A 22,636-nucleotide genomic window follows, 5' to 3' on the forward strand; every position below is an offset into this window, starting at 1 on the left:
GGCTGATGCCATTCTTTTAATTGCAGCTATATAACTAATATAGGTCACATACCACTCCCATTATTATGATTATCTTAACATTAATGTCATATTATTGGGATTTCACCGAAAAGATCCAAACTCTGATAGCCTTTTGGACAACAACAGTCCAGTAGAATAAATATATTATCAATATATTTAAAGATGTGTATTGTACCCAACAACCCTAACCTAACCCTAACTTGCAAACTTGTTATAAAAAAAAGATACTTCTTCCAAATATTTTTTTCCATTCTTGTTTAAAAAGAAGTGTGAGCCATATTAACTTACAAATTGTGAAAAATTCATCAGTTTCCAGTAGGAGGTTTTTCATCCTTGAAGTTGTGGAAGGAAGCCCTAAACTAAATCCTGAATGATCTGACTTTGATAGTCAATCTCTTTCTATACAGCCATGAAACTAAAATTAGGAAAATATTCCCCCATAACCAAAGGATTATTAAAGGATTGGAACAAATCCATAGTTGTCACAGAAACCACGAAGTCCAAAATTAATACAACAATTATATGAAAATAGAAGTAATGTGAATAAGTCATTTTATTTATTGCTCTCTTTTCCACATTGTTACAATCAAATGATAGATTCATAATCAAGGTTCAAGAAAACCTCATTATTTATATTGCATTTCTATTAAATTAGAGTTAATGTAAAATCAGATAGATGGTGAAGTCAAAACCTATATAGCTTTTAACATGATCTATCTGAATTCCAAACCAAATTAAAAACATGTGGTATTTCTATTCTCTGAAGTTTCACAAATTAGAGTTGTATTGTTGCTGGGTAAAAAAATCTTTAATAGTGACGTTTTTATGGCTTTTTCATTCAATCAGCAGGAGGTATTGCTAGGCAATCTTAGAAATCATAGAGGAAAACTAAGATCTGTCTCCTTACCATATGCTGTAGTTTTATTGCATAAAAATTCTTTAAAATCATTTTGTTAGTCCTCAAAAGAGGCAAGAAAACCTGTATTACTTGTGTAAATTAAAATTTTAAAAAGTATGTTTTGTTGTACTGGGATAGGATGAACATTTCTTATTCATGCTTCTTGTTTCTATGGAAACTGTGTAAAATGCCTTCATCTGCATTAATTACATTCAGATAGTCAATAATCAGAATCATTTGATCATTCTAAGAAAGTTTATGTTATGTGACTAACCTACGTTTAGAGGTTTTTTTTAAAGAAATTACATCTGGTCCAGGAAATGACAGCATGCATAGTTCTTAGCACCTCACAATCCACCCCTGTTACACTGCTGCTGTGCAAATTGTATTGGCTTCCAGTTTCTTTCCAGGTGGACAATTCAAGTTGTGAATTATTACCCCTAAAGCCTATTTGGCACAGGACCAGGTTGTCTTCAGGGTTGCCTCTCCCTGGGGTGATTTACCTAGGTCTGATAGGGTGACTGTGATTCTGGTCCTTTTCTTGGATTGTTGAACAATTGTTCAATTGTCATCTAATGGGATCTGGACACCATGCTTTCTCAATAGCTGCCCCTTCCATCCAGGAGGTCCCAACCCTCCTAACCCTCTGGGTTTGGGGATGACACTATGGAGTCCAGTAATGAGTTCCATGCTTCGACAACTTGGTTACTGAAGTCATATTTTTTACAGTCAAGTTTGGAGCGGTTAATATTAAGTTTAAATCTGTTATGTGCTCTTTTGTTGTTGCGGTTGAAGCTGAAGTAGTCGCCGACAGGCAGGACGTTGCAGCATATGATCTTGTGGGCAATACTTAGATCTTTTTTAAGGCCCAGGATTGAAAGTCTAGTCGCATAGGGTATTCTATTTCGAGTGGAGGAGTGAAGGGCTCTTCTGGTGAAGTATCTTTCGATATTTTCAAGGGTGTTAATGTCTGAGATGCGATATGGGTTCCAAACAGATGAGCTGTATTCGAGACAGTCAAAATTATGTTGCATAAGATGGGCTGATATATAATCCAGTAAATAAACAGACTGGTAAAAAAGAGATTGAAAGGAAAAGTCAAAATAATTAAATATCCTCATAAGGATATTTAAAAGTACAATAATTGAGGCTTGACTATAATGTTTCGCCCAATGTAATGAAGGGTAACCCAAATCCTGGAAGCTGTCAAAGTTAAGATGGCTTCTTTAAAGCCTGTCCTAACACAGAACAGAAAGAGAAGGAGAAACAATGTAGGGTAATATAAGGAATCCTAAAAAACAATCTGAGCTCAAAAAAACAAAGGAAATAATTAAAAACTTAAATGTATTTTAACAGAAAAATCCAGAGCAATGCTTAAACCATTAGATAGCAACAGAATGAATGAGCTCAAGGAATGTGTAAAGTCTCTGCCACCACTGAAGAGACAGAGACCTGGCCCAGTATTGACTTTTTCGGGGAATGAATTGGAACAACTAAAGCTAATTAAAGTAGCAGATGAAGATATTGGAAAAAATAAACACATCTTGAGACAACATACAGAAACAAATCACCAAGTCTGGATGGCATCCACCTGAGAATTCTTAAAGAATTCAGTGATGAAATTACTGGCCTCCTAACAAAAGTTGGTATACAAATAGCATAAATTAATTATTGAAATGAAAGAATATGTTGTAAAACTAAGAAGAAACAGAAGGATGTAGTAGTTCTGAATCTGTGTCTTCTGATTTTGCCATAGAATTGCCATAGAATTAATGAACTAAATGAAGAAATGAAGGTGTAGCTTTAATTAAGAATGGAGCAAAAATAAACAATTAAAAAGTATGAATTGGTCTCATCTATGTTAATTTGACAGCATGTCAGCATGGGGGCTGCATAACTTGCTATGCTGTGTTCTAATAATGGTAGAAGTGAAATAATCAAAGATGAACTTTAAGTGAAAAATTGGAAGAAATCTGTTCCATCCATATTCCATCTACTTGGGTTATTTATTTACTCTGGATTGGATCTCTACAAAGCCTTTGGATCAGAAGAAGACAGATGGTGGTTTGTTGTGTTCAAATATGATGAGATGACTGGGCAACTTCTTGTGAAGTCATCTGGGATTATTCAATTCTGTAGAACCCAAGAGATTGTTTTTTCTGTAGCCTGAATTCAACCACTTGAATCCTTTTCCTGACCATCTGGTTTCTTTGGGCAGCCAAGGATGGGTTCCATGTAGCATTTGAGAATTAAGAGCCAATGCTAAGGTCCATGTGGATACCTGGATAGGAGGAAATAATTGCTGCATTGATTCAAGAACAGTTAAAAGATTCAGAAGGAAAAGTAGGTAAGACAATGAAGGGCTGTGCAGTGATCTGGATTTGTATGGGGAAAGATTGTGTGTGAATATATATCGTGACAGCCAGTTTGGTGTAGTGTTTAAAGTATCGGGCTGGAAATTGGGAGACTGTGAGTTCTAATCCCACCTTGAGCACAAGACCAGCTGGGTGACATTGGGCCAGCTGGTCTCAGCCGTAAGAAGGCAGCAATGACAAACCACTTTAAAAACTACAGAGAATTGTCCTGAGAATCTCTGAGAATGAGACAGATTTTAGTGGAAGAGGGGGACACACATATTAGTCTAATCAGCAACTCCTTAAATAAATGGTATCTTTTCCTGAGCTTGTGCTGTGTGATCCCAGAAATATTTTTTTTGAAAGAAGCAACATGCTCACTTAAATATCTTTTCACCATCATATCAAATTTGCTTCACAACTTTAGATCTGGGGCTTGTGAGTTTGCACTCAGGGGTGGTAGGGAACAAAGAGACCATTACTCTGATCCTATGGGATTAAAGAAATAAAACTTCCCAAGTATGTATGTCAGAAGCAGTGCAATAAACAACTCATGATTAGTAGTATTAAAATGATACTCGGATGAGAACTGATCTGTCCTGATTTTTTCTCAATTGAGTCATTTTCTCCTCTAAGATTTTGTATTGACTACTTTATCTGGAGACCTTGGTTTATAGTTACTGGGGACCATTGTATTGATTAGCAGTTCCAGAAGAACTATTCTTCCATTAATCAATAGAGAAGTGATTAGACAATTGCTCAGTGGAAAGAGCACCTGGATTCTGCTTCCTCTGTAGTTATCTGGGACATTCTTTTAATTTTTTGGCAGCTCCTGAGTCCCTGATGCTTCTGACTCTGCTGCCCTTTTTTTCTGGAATGAAATAGATTCAAGCTATCAAAATAATGCCAACAAAAATATGAAGCATGACTATATATGTAGAGAGAGCCAGGAGGATTGAGTTCCTTGGAAAAAGTGCAGTATAATGATTATAGCAGTAAAGCAACCCTGTTGTGATGTTACTGGTTTTTATGTATTATATTTCCATAGTGTATGAAGTATGCCAAACATTATTCTAAGTGTTTAGCAAGATGGTGATGGATGGTGATAAAACATTTTGTAATGTACAGGTCTTTATTGGATTGCTATTTGCTTTAAAAAAACCTAACAAGATAGATAGGAAATTGTTGGAGATCTTCGTGTATGCTGCTTTGAGTAGAATAGAATAGAATTTTATTGGCCAAATGTGATTGGACACACAAGGAATTTGTCTTGGTGCATATGCTCTCAGTGTACATAAAAGAGAAAGATACATTTGTCAAGAAGAATCATGTGGTACAACACTTAATGATTGTCATAGGGGTCAAATAAGCAATGAAGAAAAAATCAATATTAATAAAAAATCTTAGGATACAAGCAACAAGTTCAAGCAACAAGTTAAAGTCATACAGTCCTAACGGAGGAAAAGGATGATAGGAATGATGAGAAAAAGTAGTAGAAATAGAAGTGCAGATTTAGTAAAAAGACTGACAGTGTTGAGGGAATTATTTGTTTATGTATGGCATTCGTGAAAAAACTGTTCTTGTGTCTAGTTGTCTTGGTGTGCAGTGCTCTGTAGCGACATTTTGAGGATAGGAGTTGAAATAGTTTGTGTCCAGGATGCGAGGGGTCAGTAAATATTTTCCCCGCCCTCTTTTTAACTCGTGCAGTATACAGGTCCTCAATGGAAGGCAGGTTGGCAGCAATTGTTTTTTCTGCAGTTCTGATTATCCTCTGAAGTCTGTGTCAGTCCTGTTGGGTTGCAGCACCAAACCAGACAGTTATAGAGTAGTTTCTATAAAGACTGCAATGCCTCTCGTACACATTTTTCATACATGAGATAAACAAGGTGTGTACATTGCAGCTTGTTTTACAAGTACAGAACATATCTGTTTTATGAAATTACTAATTTTAAATTGTAATTAGATTGGTGGGCATTGGATTTGTTATTGTGTACTGTTTTTTATTATTGTTGTGAGCCACCCCGAGTTTTCGAAGAGGGGCGGCATATAAATCCAATAAATCTAATCTAATCTAATCTAATCTAATCTTCCTCTTTGGCCCTGACTTATTTGAATAAACATGAATGCCATTGCAGAATAAGCGCTTTTTGGTATTAGCAACAGAATAACGAGCAGCCAGAGCAAAATCGCATGAGCTCTGTTCAGTCCCAGCCAATGATGGGGAGAGTTAAATGTGACTGTGAGGATCAGCCTTTGACGCACAAAGCATAACTGAGCTCCCCATGTTCCAAGTGATGCGAAAGAGCTCCAGCAGGCTGTGCCAAAGTGGCTATGCTGCATCACATTAGTAGCACTGGAACACAGGATGATGTTCAGAAGGGGTAAAACCATTGTATCACAGCAGTAGGGCCTATTAGAAATGAAGCAATCCCACTGGGGCATTTTATTTGCACACTCCAGTAGAGTGGACGCCAAAGGCTTTGCTAATGCTTCATGGGCTGCTAATTTCCTCTCTGACCCCTTTTGTGGAGGGGTGACCCCAGCCAGAATCCTTCTGCAATGAATGCCAAAGCCTGACACAGGTCTGGGTTAGGGGTGACAAAGAGGCCTCTGTGGGCTTTAATCAGGCTCCAGTTTGCCGTTTAAGAACTGGGAGGGGGGGGAAGAGTTGTGGCTCTCTAAAGATCTGGGTGGTACAATAAGGGAGGCCCAGGGTCTCCCATGGAGGCAGCTGAGTTGCAGCAGGCAGCAGAAGACAGGCTAAAAAATTCATCAGACAAGGAGGGGAGGACAAGAAAAGAGAGGCGGATGGCTTCTTTTGTAAAAGGCTTTCTTTGGAATATAGAAGGTTTTTCAATGAATGCCCCCATTAGATGACCCAATCAGGTCCTGGCAGATGGATCTCCTAGGCACGCTGCTTATTCATGGCAGGCTAAGTTGGCCTCTCACTTTCCTTTCCCTTTGCTGCAACCCTCCCTGCGTATCAAGACTAACTTTATATAACGTATGTGTGTATGTGTACATATATAGGGTCTATATATCTATATTTATTTATTTGTTTCTCTTCTTGTCCATTCCCCCCAAAGACTGTGATACCTACTGCAAGGCCTCCAAAGGGAAGCTGAAGATAAACATGAAGAAGTATTGCAAGAAAGACTATGGTGAGCAACTCTCTCTCCTCCCAACACCACCCTGGAATTGCTCGGTGTTTGTCTTGTCACAGGAAGTTTTAAAGTGGCATTTCTTTTTCTGAAACAGGGTCAGTATAATCTTTGTTATGGTATGGTAAGTGATCCCTGGCCTCAAAAGGCCTGTCTGCAATAGTGTTTATAACTGAAACGGCAACAAAGGACCTGCCGGGGATTTGAGATGGGCATAAATGGGAGGACGGAAAGGAAATCAGTGAAACCTGCAGCAAAGAATCTTCTGTGAATTTGCTCTAGGACAGCTCCCTGATGCAAGTATATTCAGCTACCCAAAACACTGAGTGGGCATGGGAAATTTAATGTCTTGCTTCTTGGAAGATGGGGAAAAAATTCATAAACTGCAGCTAAAGATTTCATTCATATATTTGAATGGGTAGCTTGTACCAAAGGGTGGGTTCCTACTGGTTCAGACTGGTTCTATAAAACCATTTAGTAACTTGGCAACCTGGGTCACTGGAACTGGCAGCCACGCACTCGGGCCAGTTCTCCTACTGTGGCGCCATCTTGTTTTTAGTACTGTGCGTGCACGCATATGGGGGCAAAGCATGGCGTGTCCCTGAGTGAACCAGCAGTAGCAGAATCTGGAAACTACCCTTGGCTTGTACAGTATGTACTGAGAGGAATGTGGCCAAGACAGAGGTTTTAGATTGTGTTCACACAGCATCTTTAACCCCCTTGTACATTGATCAATGTTCTGAGATGTTCAAATATATTGAATAGAAACATGCCAAATGGGCTGGATGCTAAACCACAAAGCAAGTAAAGCTTTTTTCATGCTTAGCACATTAAGACACATAAATGGATATAGTCTTAGAGGGAGACCACCAACTTTTCTTATCAACGATGAAATAAAAAGGAAGGTTGGTAGAATGTTGCCAGGAGGGAAGAAATGCTAAGGAAGGGAAGGACTAGAACTATGCATTTAATGTGCATTTATGTGAATTTGTATAGCTTCTCTTATTAACAAAACTGAACATGTAAAGATGATCGGAATTACAGCCTAATTTCCTGGTAGACAAGAAGATATGTTCCTGCTTCAGTCAGTATTATTCTATTTCAAATTAGTATGGGGTGATTTTCTTTGTTTGCCCTGAGCATCATAGCCAGGTTACCAGATCCAGTTGGTTGTATGATTTGTGAGCAACTAATGAAACTTACTCGATCCCTTTGATTTTATCTGTCACAAAGGGATAAAATAAAGGAAAAGGGATATTAGAGGTTCAACATATGAATAGAACAGTTGTAAAACATTGGCAATTTTTCACAAAGAAGATGAATTAAAAAATCTTTTAGTAAAAATTTTCCCATGTAAATGTAAGTGTGTGTGTTTAAAAACAAGCTTGCAATTTATAACATGGGTTGCTAAAACTATTGAAATATGGTAGGAAAAAATATAACACCCACACTGAAATGCAGTGTGGGTGTTCCAGACAGATGAGCTGTATTCAAGGATTGGTCTGGCGAAAGTTTTGTATGCTCTGGATTAGGTTAACAACTCTTGAAGCCTTTTTCGCAATATTTTTGCAGGGTTTTTTGTCTTTCTGTTTCTAAATGACTTCCTGTTTCGAAGTCCTTTTTGACCAAAAGGGTGCTACTTAACGCATAATGTCATAGTAATTAAAGTTTCAGTTTTGAGTAGCACATTTCCAATAATACATGAAGCGTTATTTTCAGTCACTCACTCATACATACATACATACATACACAAACACACACACAGTCAATTTAAATGAGAAGCTGAAAGTAATTACAGAGTTGTTAAGTTTGAATGTCCACAAGCATACTTGGCAATACGTAGACCTATGCCAAACAACTTCACTTCAACAAAGAAATTTGTGCTGTGGAAGCAACATGATTCGCTTCATCGAAGCGAAGAGGTGAAGTGATTCACCTTGACACAGCAATTCACATAATCTTAAACCACTTTGGGCAGGGCTTCCAGAATGGGCAGCTTTGTGCACACCCTGCTGGATGTGCAATGTGCTCTGAAGCCACCCAACCTTGAAGAACTTGAACAGTTCATGAGGGGGCTCCAGGCTAGAAGTCTGAACTTCCCATTGTTCAAAAATGGTCACTTTGAGGTCAGTGGCAGAGTTCCTTGGACAGCTGAAGTTTCTCTCCCCCATCATCCTGAAATTTCTGAAATTACCTTTATATCCATTTATTAATCTTGCCAGTTCATCCTATATAATATGCAGACTGGCACTAATCTCTTACATGCATATACAGTGGGAGAATTGAATAAAATTCTCAAACTTTAATTGGTGTAATTAGAACTTGGTGTTTTTTCCCCCTGAACTGATAAAAAGTTATATTTATTCTCTAGAATTGTTGTAAGAAGAGGTGGTTTCTTTTAGTTTATTTGTAGTTTGTTGTTGGTAATAAGTGTATTAGATTCTTGGGGCAGAATAGCCTGTAATTAGGAGCAGCCCTATTAGACTTAGGACAGTGGTTCCAAACTTGGGGCCCGCACCCCACAGGGGGGCAATTTGATTTTTGGAGTCTTGTTTAAACCAAATTAATGGCCTTTTAGGCTTCCTCTGCTTCTGCAGAATTCGCTTTTGGAATAGTAAGAATTATATGTCAGGGGAGGCATCAGGATTTTAGAGATGCTTGAGTGGGGCATGGCCAAAGAAAGGTTGGGAAATACTGACTTAGAACTTAGACTTACTTTCAAACCCCTATGCCTGAGAAGACTGAAACTGCACATTTGTAGTTACAGTACATCAATCTGTACCCAATGTTTAAGTATTTATATTTCTTTAAAAACAGAAGTTGGACTCAAACATTAAATGAAATAATACCATAATTTTTATCTCTACAATCAACTCATAGAAACATAGAAGATTGACAGCAGAAAAAGACCTCATGGTCCATCTTGTCTGCCCTTATACTATTTCCTGTATTTTATCTTAGGGTGGATATATGTTTATCCCAGGCATGTTTAAGTTCAGTTACTGTGGCCACGTCTGCTGGAAGTTTGTTCCAAGGATCTACCACTCTTTCAGTAAAATAATATTTTCTCATGTTCCTCCGGTCTTTCCCCCAACTAACCTCAGATTGTGCCCCCTTGTTCTTGTGTTCACTTTCCTATTAAAAACACTTCCTTCTGAACCTTATTTAACCCTTTAACATATTTAAATGTTTTGATCATGTCCCCCCTTTCCCTCCTGTCCTATAGACCAGTGATTTTCAACCTTTTTTGAGCCACGGCACATTTTTTACATTTACAAAATCCTGGGGCACATCACCAACCAAAATGACACAAAATGACACCCTAAGACACTCTCCTCTCTTTTTCCACCCGTCTCCTCCCCACCTTTGTGTGTGTGTATACACACTCTTGAACCATTTCCAAAACCAGGTGAGGGCTGGGTTTTTTCTCTCTCTTATTCTTTGGGTGCTTTTTATCATATGCTTTAAATCAAGAGTCACTTCTCTCTCATTTTTTCCTCTCTCTTTCCTGTCATTCTCTGTCTCAATCATTTTCTCATTTCTCTTTTTCCCTACCCTTTTTGCTCATTTCTCTCTGTCTCTCTCTCCCTTCCTCTCCTTCTCTCTCTCTCTCTCTCTCTCTCTTGCTTTCTTTCTCTCTCACTCTTGCGTTCTCTCTTTCTTTTCTTTCTCTCTATTGCTTTCTCTCTCTCTTTCTCTCCTTGCTTTCTTTCTCTTTCTCTTGCTTTCTTTCTCTCTCTCTCACTCTCTCTCAGCAAAAAGTTGCGAGAGCGGAACCTGAGCTTCCTTCTTCACGGCACACCCATGTCTCGCGGCACACTAGTGTGCCACGGCACACTGGTTGAAAAACACTGCTCTAGACTATACAGATTGAGTTCATTAAGTCTTTCCTGATAAGTTTTACGCTCGAGACCTTCCACCATTCTTGTAGTTCATCTTTGGACTCTTACATCTGAACGTAAATACGCATACTATAAACTCTCACACTGGTTTATTTGTTTTTATCAATAAATATCACTAAGACATATTTTTGAAATAAAAAATATTGCCCTATAATTATATTAAAAAGAACTTAGCACATTAAAGGGACTAACTTGATTGTCCCTTTAAATGTACATGTTAGTCAACATACATTAAAATGAAAGTTTGTTGCATACAGCTTTCAAGAGGTATGCAAAGGAAAAGCTTGTAAAGGAAAAACAATGTTATTGACCATGATGGGCTGCAATTCATTGATAATAGGTTGGCATGATTTTAATATGCAACCAAAAGTTACTAGTCTTTATTTTGATCAAGATAAAGGCTTGATCAAAGACCTTGAGCCTGATAGGGCTTCACTGTAGATGAAGCTAGAGGATATTTTAGGGCTAAGGGCTCTGTTGCAGTTTGCTCTGGCCCAGCTCCTGCCCCAAGGAATGTGCAGGTGGATGTGGGGAAAACATCCACATGCTGCAGGCCTGTTTTGCTCCCAATGGAATCTGCCCACGAAGCCTCCTCTGACCAAGGAAGCGTGAGTGACAGGGAAGAGGGGAGTTTGGCAGACAGCCCAGGAGGAGACCAATCATCTATATCATCCCTGTATTCTGAACAAGAATTAATGACACATCCATGCATGTGTAGAGTGATGCATAGGAGACAACAACTGAAGGATTATTACAAGAGAAAATGAGGCCACCTGTGGTTGGGTGCTGTAATTAGTGCTACAGATAAAAGTGCAGCTTGGTGTTTTAGCCTCATGGCAGTTTATCTGATTCATTGTTTCGTCATGATCGTGGTTTTTGTGCTGTTCAAGATTGTGTGGGGACTCTCTGGACTTAAGAATTGGAGTCAATTTCCCAGTTATTGGGTGAGCAATTGCATTGCATTTAACCTGTGCCTTGTGTATACCAGAAAATCCCTTTGACATTTAAAAAGGGAGCTGTTTCTGTTTTTCTGTTTATAAAAACTTTTGGGTTTTCCTTTTATCGTGTGGTGTGTGTCTTCCTGGACTAATTACCCTGTAATTACAGGCGGTTGAAACACGCCGGCAGAACAGGGCTCTATGCACCCAAAGTGTACAGAAGGACCAGTTTGGTCTAGCAGCAGGGTAGATATCAGGAGACATTTAGTTGCAGTCCTGCTTTAGGCGTGAAAGCCAGTCAGACGACTTTGGACCAGTTACTTTTTGTCAGCCCAATTCACCTCACAGGGTTGCTGTTGTGGGAACAATAGGAGGAGGAAGTAATATTGTGTATGATGGTTGCCTTGAGTTATTTATAAAAATAACAAATGCAAGATTTTTATTTTTATTTTTTTTAAATGTGACAGTCATGCTTCTTTCTCTTTCATGTGCCCAGACAGGCACACTTTATCAGAGCTACAGAGCCTTTATCCTACTTCTACTTAGACACTGTTTTCTTGGGCTCCTTTGGATTGAGGGACAGAAAAAAAAAACTTCGTCTTTTTCCCTCCCCTCACACCTGTTGAATTTGATTGATGATTATGAGCTTCTTTCTTCCTATTGTAAAACTAAAATTGAGCCAAACTTAGCTTTTAATGTCATTGAAATAAGCAGAAGTGCATTTTTCTGACATATGTCACTGGATGAGAAAATTATGTTGTCCTTTTTTATGAATAAAAAAGAGTAAAAGAAGTAATACATGTTCTTAAAGGGATACTGATGATGTTGTTGGCATTCAGTAAAGTTGCAAATAAATTTAGCATGGGCATCTAAATAAAGGGAGAGCTGTAAGGTGGTCTTCCAGAAGTTTTACTGTAGTGCCCAATATATTTCAATAGTAGCCATGAAGTGTAGGGTTCATAAGAGTGGCTCTATATCAAACTCTGGTGGGCCACACCATACCCATCACTAAGGTATTTTATGTTACAATCAGAGAATCAGTATACTGTATAGGAAAGAAGAGGAGGGTCTGGTTCTGCAGTAGTAGAATTAATGTGTGAAAAACTACCAAGTCAATCAGGTTGTTTTAAAAATGTAAAGTCTGCCTTATGCTTATTATAATCAAACTTTCCTGACAGCACTTTCATGAGCTAGTGGCATGGTAGTTTTTGTAACAATATTTTTAGGTGAGGACACAATATTAAAAAGAGAATGGAAAAAAAAACCACCCAGCTGCGAAACTGCAGAATAAGATACCCAGAAGGACAATCAAGACGTTTTTTATGGATTTCCCAGCAGGAAGCCAATTAGAAGACTGTTTTCTTGAACTTTCCAAGATGATAACAGCTCCGAATATCCCAAAAAGCCCTAATTAGATTTAATATGGCTATTTCCCTTATGTGCTGAATTGAGGGGCTATCATCTAGACTAGTTTCTATTGAGGTTTTAATGTCCTTTTAATTTACTGATTCAAAGATGATGGTCTTTTTAAAAAATACAAACAAAAACAAAAGAAAAATCTTTTTTCTGTCATAGTTATATTTCAAAATTTCACGAGCTAATTATATTTTATTCAAATATTTAGGACCAGGAACATTTAAAGAGAATTTAATTCCAAACTATCTTTATTTTGATGCATCCAAACATTGGTTTACTTCTTACACAAATGTTGTGTTTCCAGACTGTATATTTTCCGCTCTATTTCTCCACCCTTTTTTTTGACTTTTTATGGCAGACTGGCAAAACATGATGAAGCCCTCCATAGTTGCAGTTTCCAGTTCTATCAAACCAAATCAGAACAGTGTTTAGGATTACAGGAGTTATAGTACTAAATAGTGTCAACTACTTAGGACACATAGCAGGATTGGAGGAGAGAATAGAAAGACATTATTATGCACAGTTTTAAAGATAGGAAGGCCGATAATCCATTGACAGACTAAAACTTCAAAACTGTTAGCCTTTTGCAGCTCACTCAAGTTTTTTGAAAGTGTAAGGAAAGTGTAGCACAGTGCCTGACTCTCATTTCATTGGAGGATCCTTTTTTTAACCAGCTGTATCCAAATACAAGTGCAAAAAGATTAGAAAATCCTAATATTAAACATTAGATTTGTTACATGCTGTTTATTACTGTTGTTAGCCACCCAGAGTCTATGGAGAGGGGTGGCATACAAATCTAATAAATAAATGAATAAACGAACAAACGAACAAACGAACAAACAAACAAACAAACAAACAAACAAATAGTTAGTTCCAGTGAGATTCTTCACCATTGTCTTAGACTGAGGATCAACAAAACTTCAAGGATTTGAAATACAAGCTATTAGTGCTTGAAGGCCAGAGAGAGTTTGGATTATGGCTGTCAATAAATTGTCCCTACCCAGCCACCTACCCCAATCACAAAGTGCGAAATCACCTTGTCTTGTTTATAGCATGACAGTGAGACATAACAAATCAACTTGCTTCCATTGAAAAGAAAAATGTTCAAGCAGCTGTGCATTGTTTTTGTTCAGTTTGGGTCATTTTTCTTCCTTTTCAAATTTAAGAGCTTCCTTTTCAAATTTAAGAGCTTGACCTATAAATCCCTCCATGGCACCGGACCAGATTATCTCAGGGACCGCCTTCTGCTGCACAAATCCCAGCGACCAGTTAGGTCCCACAGAGTGGATCTTCTCCGGGTCCCGTCAACTAAACAATGTCGCTTGGCGGGACCCAGGGGAAGAGCCTTCTCTGTGGCAGCCCCGGCCCTCTGGAACCAACTCCCCCCAGAGATTAGAATTGCCCCACCCTCCTTGCCTTTCATAAGCTACTTAAAACCCACTTCTGCCATCAGGCATGGGGGAATTGAGATCCTCTTTCCCTCTAGGCCTTTACAATTCTATGCATGGTATGTATGTATGTTTGGTTTCTATATTAATGGGTTTTTAATCGTTTTTAGTATTAGATTACTATTGTACACTGTTTTATTGTTGCTGTTAGCTGCCCCAAGTCTCCGGAGAGGGGCGGCATACAAATCCAATAAATAAATAAATAAAATAAATACAATGTTGGATGTCACATCGAGAGCATTTGTGTGACTGTCAATTCCTGTCCCATTCCCTGAGGTCACCAGGAAGTCAAAATTGAAAGAGAGAAAGGATCAAATCTTTCTCCTCACTTGATTGCCTACTTCTTTTGAAATAAAAGTTGTATTTTAAATCTTTAGGTCCAAAGAAAAAAGTCCAATATCAAATTTATCCCCAAGTCCACTTCTGTAGATTTTTCTTTCTCTCTAAGCTGTTCGAAATCCACTTTCTTTAATGGCTTCTCTTCTGGCTTCTCTTCAGTTCTTAGTTCCTCCATATTTAGTGCTTAGTTCCACTTCTCATAATATTTAAAGTTTAAAGCCACAGACCTTCTAATTTCGCAGCAGAATAACAAAGTTTATAGCAAAGAGAAATCCAAGGTAATTCCTCTCACCACTTTTACTCTGACTTCTCTGTTGCCATTTCTCTTCTTTCACATTTGTGTAACCCATTCTTATTTAAATTTCATTTTGAACATCAGGAAACGCCACTTACTCATTTTTAGAGTCTGGATCTTAGCACACAATTTAATTTAATTTAATGCTGTGTGGCTGTCTTTGCTCTAGACCTGTCAAATGAAGCAGGTTTTCTCCAGACGGCTTTGGAGGGGATTCTCCTGAGTGAACAGGTGTCTGGTTCACACACTCAGAGGAACCCCCCACAAATTTGCAAATTTCTTTGGGATCTGCAATGCCCCAAATGGTCACCTGGCTGCATAAATTCAAGCTGTGGGTTCAGAGCCTGTTCCCACAGTTCGGACTGCTAGGATGATCATCCCGGAAGCTGAACTGGTTTTTCATATAGAAACAACTGAGATGGTTCATTCAAAAATAGTGATATAAAGAATCAAAAGCAGAAATGTCAAGTTCAAGCTAAATGCAATGGCATGGTGTATGGAGACACGTTTGGTATCCCAGGCAATCATTAATACCTGTTCAATTGAGGTATCATTATCCCATCCAAAAAGAGTAGAAGGAGACTATGAGTTTCTTAACTAGTTCTGTAATGATATCCATAGACTGAGAAAGACAAGAGAAGGTTTCAGTTTCCTGGGCTCTTTAATCTCTCAGTGCTGATGCATTGTTTATTCCATCCTACTCCACTCTATCACATAAAAGTGAGTAGGCAAACATGCATGCATTTCTACTTTTTATTCTAGGCAGTTGGAATTGTAGTATTCCAGGCAGACACATACCTAGATTTATTTCCACTGACAACTTTTTGGGTGAAATTAGTCATCCAATATCAGTATGCCGTGTCTCAGTCTGCAGATTCACGGCTAGTATGTCCTTAGAAGGGACAACATCAGAGCTGGGAGAGGGGCGGCATACAAATATAATAATAATAATAATAATAATAATAATAATAATAATAATAATAACAACAATAATAATAATAATAATAACAACAATAACAATAACAATAATAATGATAACAATAACAACAATAACAACAACAACAATAATAATAATAATAATACATAATAATACATAATACATAATTTGCCGCTACATCACTCAGTCTTAGGTGCTTGGGAAGCGCCTGACATAGTGATCTCGTTTGCTGTGTTGTATTGACATAATAATAATAATACTGTAATAATAATAATAATAATAATAATAATAATAATAATAATAATAATAATATAATAGTAACAATAACAATAAAAACAATAACAACAACAATAGAATGTAAAATAAACAAGCTACCAAATGGCAGAAGGCAGTAGAGAAATACTATTGCTAAGAAAACTGTGTGAGTATCTACATGAAGCCTCCAGGAATGAAGTTTGACCTGAAAATGATTTTATTTCACTTAGGTTCTGAGACAGACAGTCCAATGGAACTTCCCACCATTTATTAAGAAACAATGGGAGTGTTTGTAAGTAAGTGTGTACATGTTTAGGTGTGCAAAAGAGGGTAAGTTGTAGGGGGAATGATCCTGTTCAAAAGGTGAGATCACCACCCCTGTTACACTCATATATGGGGAGGGGAATCCTTTCATAAGACTCTGGTTAGTCATCCTCTTTGTTGAAAGGCAGCTGTTCGTGGAAATATTTATTTTTTAAAAAAAAAACATTTTCAAAAGATTTTTAAAAAGTGTTCCACATTTTAGCCCAAAACTCCTGGGGATAGCAATGCAGAGAGAAAGCAAGAGGAAACATATGCTATTCTAATAACTCTCCTGCAAAATACTGTATGTAACACCGTAAAGCTTTGTGCTAGGAGGATTTTCCAAAGATGACAATTACAGTACAGTTTCTTGCCGCTGTATGCCTCTGTGTGTAATGGGCTGAATCTCTGTGACAGATCAGCTTCTGCCAGGATGCTCATAAGCCACAGGGGAAGGGAGCACAGCAAAATATGTTAATCCACGTAAAAGCGATGACAACATGAATCACACAATTGCAAAAGCTATGTTGAAGATGTCTACTTTTTAAATTTAAATGACTTTTTTAAAAAGTATATAAATCTGTTCCCATTTCAAAGATTAAAAAAATTAATGATGACTATTGCTACAGAGAAGGTAGGTGAGTTTATTAGTTTTATTATAATTTAAATTTCTAGGCTGCCCCCCACTCCAAATGCTTCTGGGTTTGCCAGTAATAGCTGCTTAAGAACCAGTATGGATTACCGTAAGTAGACAGCTTTAAATTTGTACACACCGGAAGGAATGGGAAGGTATTCCAAATGACTATATGGAATGTTTTTTAAAACTAAAATTTGGTTTAATTTGATTTTTAAAATAATCCTAGAATTCTTTAGAAGTGACAGCCTTGCCTTTATTAAATATAAGACCAGGATAGCATATTTTGTTATCATTTCCCCCACTACTATTTAAAAAAAATTGCTATATCTTTGAAATTTCAATGGGTAAAAATTCTGAATGCAAAATGATTTCTCCCACACCACAAAAACCACTAAGAATTCTTATTTATACATTATATAGTGTCTTTAACATGCTGGAAAAGAAGCAAGTCATTTAAAATGCAATCCTGATGGTATCTATAAGCAAACTTCTGAGTTCAGCAGACTTTATCTCAATAGACTAGCATATGTGTAAGTGGTGTCTTCTCATTTTGGGAAGTGATCACAATTTCTCAGTGCCTATGGAGAGTCTCAGTCATTCATGTCATGGTTATCCCACAAGTGCTTTTTCAAGAGGCAACTGGACTTGTTTTTCTTTGAAGACATTTCACTTCTCCAAGAAGCTTCTTCATCTCTTCAGAGCTTCAAAGCTTCAGATGCTTCTTGGATGGGAAGCAAAACACCTTCAAAGAAAAACAAGGAAGTCCATTTGCCTCTTGAAAAAAGCACCTTTGAGACAATTTCTCAATGCCTATAGTATTATGCCTATAGTGCCATCTGGTGGTAGGCTATTAACACATTAATAAATTACTCCAGTTTCCTTTCAGTACTGTATATTTTTGGGGTATGCTTCAGTTCTCAGCACTAGTACGGTAATTCTTTTTAAAATGTTGCAAGGAAATCAACTTGATAAAGACAATCACAAACAAACTTTCCTAGATTATAAGTGTTTGGTGTAAATGTTTATCTTACCTATTTCTTACTAATATAGGCCTTTCTCTGAGAGAAAGGTCTTCTCAGATAAACACATCTTCCTTGAACCCTCCTTATTTTTCTACCCATAAATTACCCATGTCCCCATAGATTCTGCTTGAGCCCAGCCTAGGCTGAGAATGCAGCTGGCATTCCGAGAAATACAATTTTAGCATAGGGGGAAAGCTGCTTCAACATTTCTAAAAAATAATAAAAGTGGGATTGAAATAAATAACGATGCTATGGTTGTTAACGGTTTTTCTTGAGCAGTAAAACTGGCAAGCCAATAGGGGGATGGGAACCCCAATTTTTTCTGCTCACCATCTCAAAAGTTTGCATATCTAAGATACATTTAGACAAAGCTGAACTCGAATGTCAGAAGTAGCGTCCCCAGCACCCCAGGCAAGAAAAAATATTGCTCACTTTCTTTGGGTCACTCCCTTGGGGAAGTGGGGGGGGAGAAGAGAGATTTGCTGGAGAAGTGGCTTATGGAGAGCTGCTTATGGGGGCTCTGCTGCTTGCTCTCTTTGCTGCCCCTCCTCCCTAATCCCATTGTAAAGGTGTTATCCCTGCTACCGGGATGGAGATTGAATGGGATGGCTTTCAGGCTCAAATGACAAGCTTTTCCACGAATGGAACCAGATGGAGTTATCTCTGGTGGCTACTTCCTTTTTCTCTTCCGTGAGAGGTTCCCAACCCTGTGAACCAGCTAGCTCAGAAGCTTTCTTTTAGGTAAATGTCTCTTTGAGCTCTTGGCAGGCAACCAGGCAATAGTAGGCCTGTCAGCAGGTGAAAGACAGATTAGGATAAGGCGTGCTGCTCTTACTCAAAATGAGAACTTCCGTGCCCTTCTGCAGGCTCTTCTTTCCCCTGGGGTGGAGGGGGAGGAAGAGCAGCTTTTCAAAGATCTACTTCTAACACATGGTCCAGCCGATCCTCACCTCCTTTCCAGGCAATTGGCAGTGGCTGCTATTTTCTCACTCACCAGTAACTATTTAGGCACCTAAACAGGCTCTTGCATTCAAGGTATTCTGTGGAATGGCAGTGCATGGAGAACATGAGACACTTTGTTGCCATTTATGTGTCAGCCTGTCTGCATGCTACTTGACGTAGCCAAAGCAGAGTCCTACTAAGAGCATGCAAAGCTCGCAAAAAGTTGCAGCCTTTGGGGACTGTCTGGAGCTCTTGACTACGATATTTCTGACACTGATGCTCACCCCCCAAAAAGATGAAAATGGAAGAGGCCAGTGCTGGGTTTCTACCAGTTTGCCTCAGATTGAGTGAAAGTAGTGGCAGTGGTTTGATGCTCTGCCCACCCACCAGACATCTCTGTGCATGTGCAGAAGTGTCACAAATGCATGTATGTGCTCCCAATAGCAAACAGGTAGCAAAGGTAATTGAAACCCACTACTTGAAGAGGCCCATGTTACTGTTCATTAATTAAATTTTCTGCCACCCATCTGGAACTACACTAGCTGTGTAGTTCAATGTGAATTCAATACCAAATCATTACACAGTGATAACAATGTTCTCTTCTGAAATGTTTCAGTGTTTCATTGAATTGTTGGATTCCAGACTTGCTTGCTTGCTTTTATCTTTGATGTTGAGAATCTGAGATTAATTTTATACCGTTATGATTAATTCTCCCTTCTAAGATTTTACTGGAGTAGCCAATTTCTTCTTTCTCCTTACTACGTGTACTTCTTAACTTCTGAGATTCCAACCGGCTCCTACTCAAAATAACCTAGGACAGCCTATGTATCTCATTTATTTATTTAATTTGACTTCTATGCCGCCCAATCCCAATGAGACTCAAATCTACTAGAAATCATATCTACTAGATGAGGCTTCTAATCTGTGAAAATATAGTGCAGCAAGATCCTTTTCAGAAGCTGGCTCATGATAAGCCAAAACAACACGAAGTGGCAATGTCTCCGGTGAATTTTCATTTCTCAACCCCGCCCCCTCTCTTTGCTGAAAATTTATTACCAGGACCACTTTCATCATATTGGGCCAGAACAGTCTAGTTTTTTTCTTTTGTCTTTTTCTCTCTCTTAATTTCAGAGCAAGCTTCAAATTCATCAGCAAAAGAAGCACAGAAACTATTGTTAGGCTTTGAATGAGTACATCATTGCAAAGTTCATAAAGAAAGAAAAGTAGGAGAAAAGGTTTCTGGAGCATGACAAAGAGAGGGAAACGAGTGACCATATATTCTTTGCTTAGGGAGCCAGGTTGAAGTACTTTATCATTTACAGAGGGGGGAGGGGGTGTTGTCTGAGACATTTACTGTAAATAAGCCTTTTGGGGATGGGAGCATCATACTGAACCACAAGTCAGCCAGACTATCTGCATCTGAATAACCTAAATATGCCCCTGCCTTCAAAAAACAATATACAGATTAAAAACTCATATCTAATGTGTTGTGGATGTGTGAATGACCTGTCTAAACATGCTGTGTGAACACTGGAGCCAAAGATGATACCCAGACTATATAATCTACCTACTCTGTTTTTAAACCAATAACCCAGTTTGAATTATTGATTCAGTACAAGCACCCTAAAGTAAGCACTGCTTTTCATTTTGAACTGAATGTATGACTTTTAGCCAAGCACAAGGAAATTAAACATTGGAAGCATACAAAATCCCTAATCGCGTTTATATTTCTGCGTAATGGGTGAACACGTGCAAATCTTGCTTTCCGCTCTTAACTTGTGCTTGATGATCTTGAGCAAAACTGCAAAAAGCATTAAAGAAATGACCTTCTCCTGGCTTTCTGTCTCCAGCTGTCCAGATCCACATCCTGAAAGCAGAGAAAGCTGCAGAATGGTGGAAGTTCACAGTCAACATCATCTCTGTTTACAAGCAAGGGGTGAATCGGATACGGCGTGGTGACCAGATCCTGTGGATACGCTCCAAGGACATTGCCTGCAAGTGTCCCAAGATCAAGTCTATGAAGAAATATTTGTTACTGGGCCATGATGAGAATTCTCCAGATCAGAATGGCCTTGTAGCAGACAAAAGCAGCCTTGTGATACAGTGGAGGGACACATGGGCCAGGCGCTTGAGAAAGTTCCAGCAACGAGAAAAGAAGGGGAAATGCAAGAAAGCCTAGAGGGAGGATCAGAGACAAGGAAAGACTGCGCATCCTTTTGTGTCCGAGACAGAGCACATGAGGTGGGATTAGGGACACTGGCAAGAAGCTCACTTTGCAATTTATATGCAACTGGGTGGGGAGGACAACCGAGGAATTGATAACCTGTGAGTTATGCCCGTTTTGGCCCCCATAAATACAAAACCCACACAAAAACTAGTGAGAAAACTAATTGTAAATCCCTACTCACCATAGTAACAAATATTAGATCAGTTACTACTTTCCGTTCTCCCGTTCGCTTTCCTTTTATTCCTTCACCTTTTTCTCAAATCATTTTGGTCTGAAGGATGATGAACTGCCTTAAATTCATCATCTGACTATTTCTCAAGTCCAAACACAAGAACTAACCAACTTGTAAAGAATGATATTGGACAGAAACTATCTTCTTATAATGTCTTCACTTGCAGGAAATGGAAATGGATTGCTGTTGGTAGGAAGCATAGACTAACAGGATTGTTGGCTAAAATTGATCATGGGATACTACATAACAATCTGCTGAATGGTTCTTCTATCATCTGTTACATAACAACTTAAAGGACATGTCAGATTGCTTGTGCAATCTGACGTACCATACTCACCATTGTAAATGAGAGCAGTCACAGATGTGTGAAATGTACACTAAATTCTTACTGCTCATATATATATATATATAACTTACTCCTAAAGAAAAGAAGATGAGAATTGTGAAGAAGGATACATTTATGGATCAGTTGAATGATGGATACCCAATGATTAGCAATGCCTAGACGAACACTAGTCAACACTCAGCTAAAAGAAGGGTCAAATTACTAGACCTGGCTTTATACAAAACCCTTTTGAAGTGCTGCATTTGTGAACACAACTCCACCAAGAGAAAATCAGTGTTATTTTTTCTTTCTAAATTCATCAAAACATGAAACAAATGTTATCACAAAATAGTAACTGCTTTATAAATAAATCAGATTCATTCATAAAGCAAAAGTTACATAGGACAGATCCTACCCTGATTTTTCTCTTGAGATAACACTGTGTTAATATTTCAGCTCCCAGACCATGGAAGTCTATTGCCTTATGAAAGTGTGCAATGAAATGCCATCTCTCCAAATTAGTGTGTCTTGATTATGGTCATTGATGTCTCATGTAAGACTTCAACAATGCTGCTGCCTCCATCAAGCACATTTCTGAACTGCAGATCATCTTAGGAGCTGGCTGAATTGATCCAGATTGGTCTTTTACCTCCAGGCATGGATGAAGAAAAACGCGGGAGGAGGGGGAATCAAAGAAGTTTTACTACTGCTTATAAAGATGAAAAAGAGTCCAAGCTCATTAATCATTTTGTTTTAAAAAGCTTGCTATATGTAACTTTAATTTTTTACTTGTAAAATTTGGTACTGACTATAATTTAGAACGAGGGAATCATTCTACCACATTTCTTCCACAGATATACTCTGCACTTCCTTAAACAGAAAAGTTGTCAGTGAGCTTTTGCTTCTGTATTAAGTTCACAAGAAATGAGCTTTTTGTTCATACAATCTCCACTTCCCTTGCAAGCAAACCAAGGAAGGATGCAT

At 38.3% G+C, this 22,636-nt stretch overlaps 1 protein-coding gene across 1 annotated transcript in view; it reads left to right on the top strand.

Moving 5' to 3' along the window:
- NTN1 (netrin 1) overlaps positions 1-21,159 on the top strand; it is a 137,046-nt gene extending 115,887 nt beyond the window's left edge. Inside the window, exons 5-6 of the mRNA XM_070735923.1 lie at positions 6,360-6,434; positions 20,719-21,159. Coding sequence (XP_070592024.1) covers positions 6,360-6,434; positions 20,719-21,047 — 404 coding nt within the window. The 3' untranslated portion in view covers positions 21,048-21,159. The remainder of the gene's footprint in view (positions 1-6,359; positions 6,435-20,718) is intronic.
- Positions 21,160-22,636: the final 1,477 nt, after the last annotated feature.

The sequence above is a fragment of the Erythrolamprus reginae genome, chromosome 2 (assembly GCF_031021105.1).
Source record: "Erythrolamprus reginae isolate rEryReg1 chromosome 2, rEryReg1.hap1, whole genome shotgun sequence".
Lineage (NCBI taxonomy): Eukaryota > Metazoa > Chordata > Lepidosauria > Squamata > Dipsadidae > Erythrolamprus > Erythrolamprus reginae.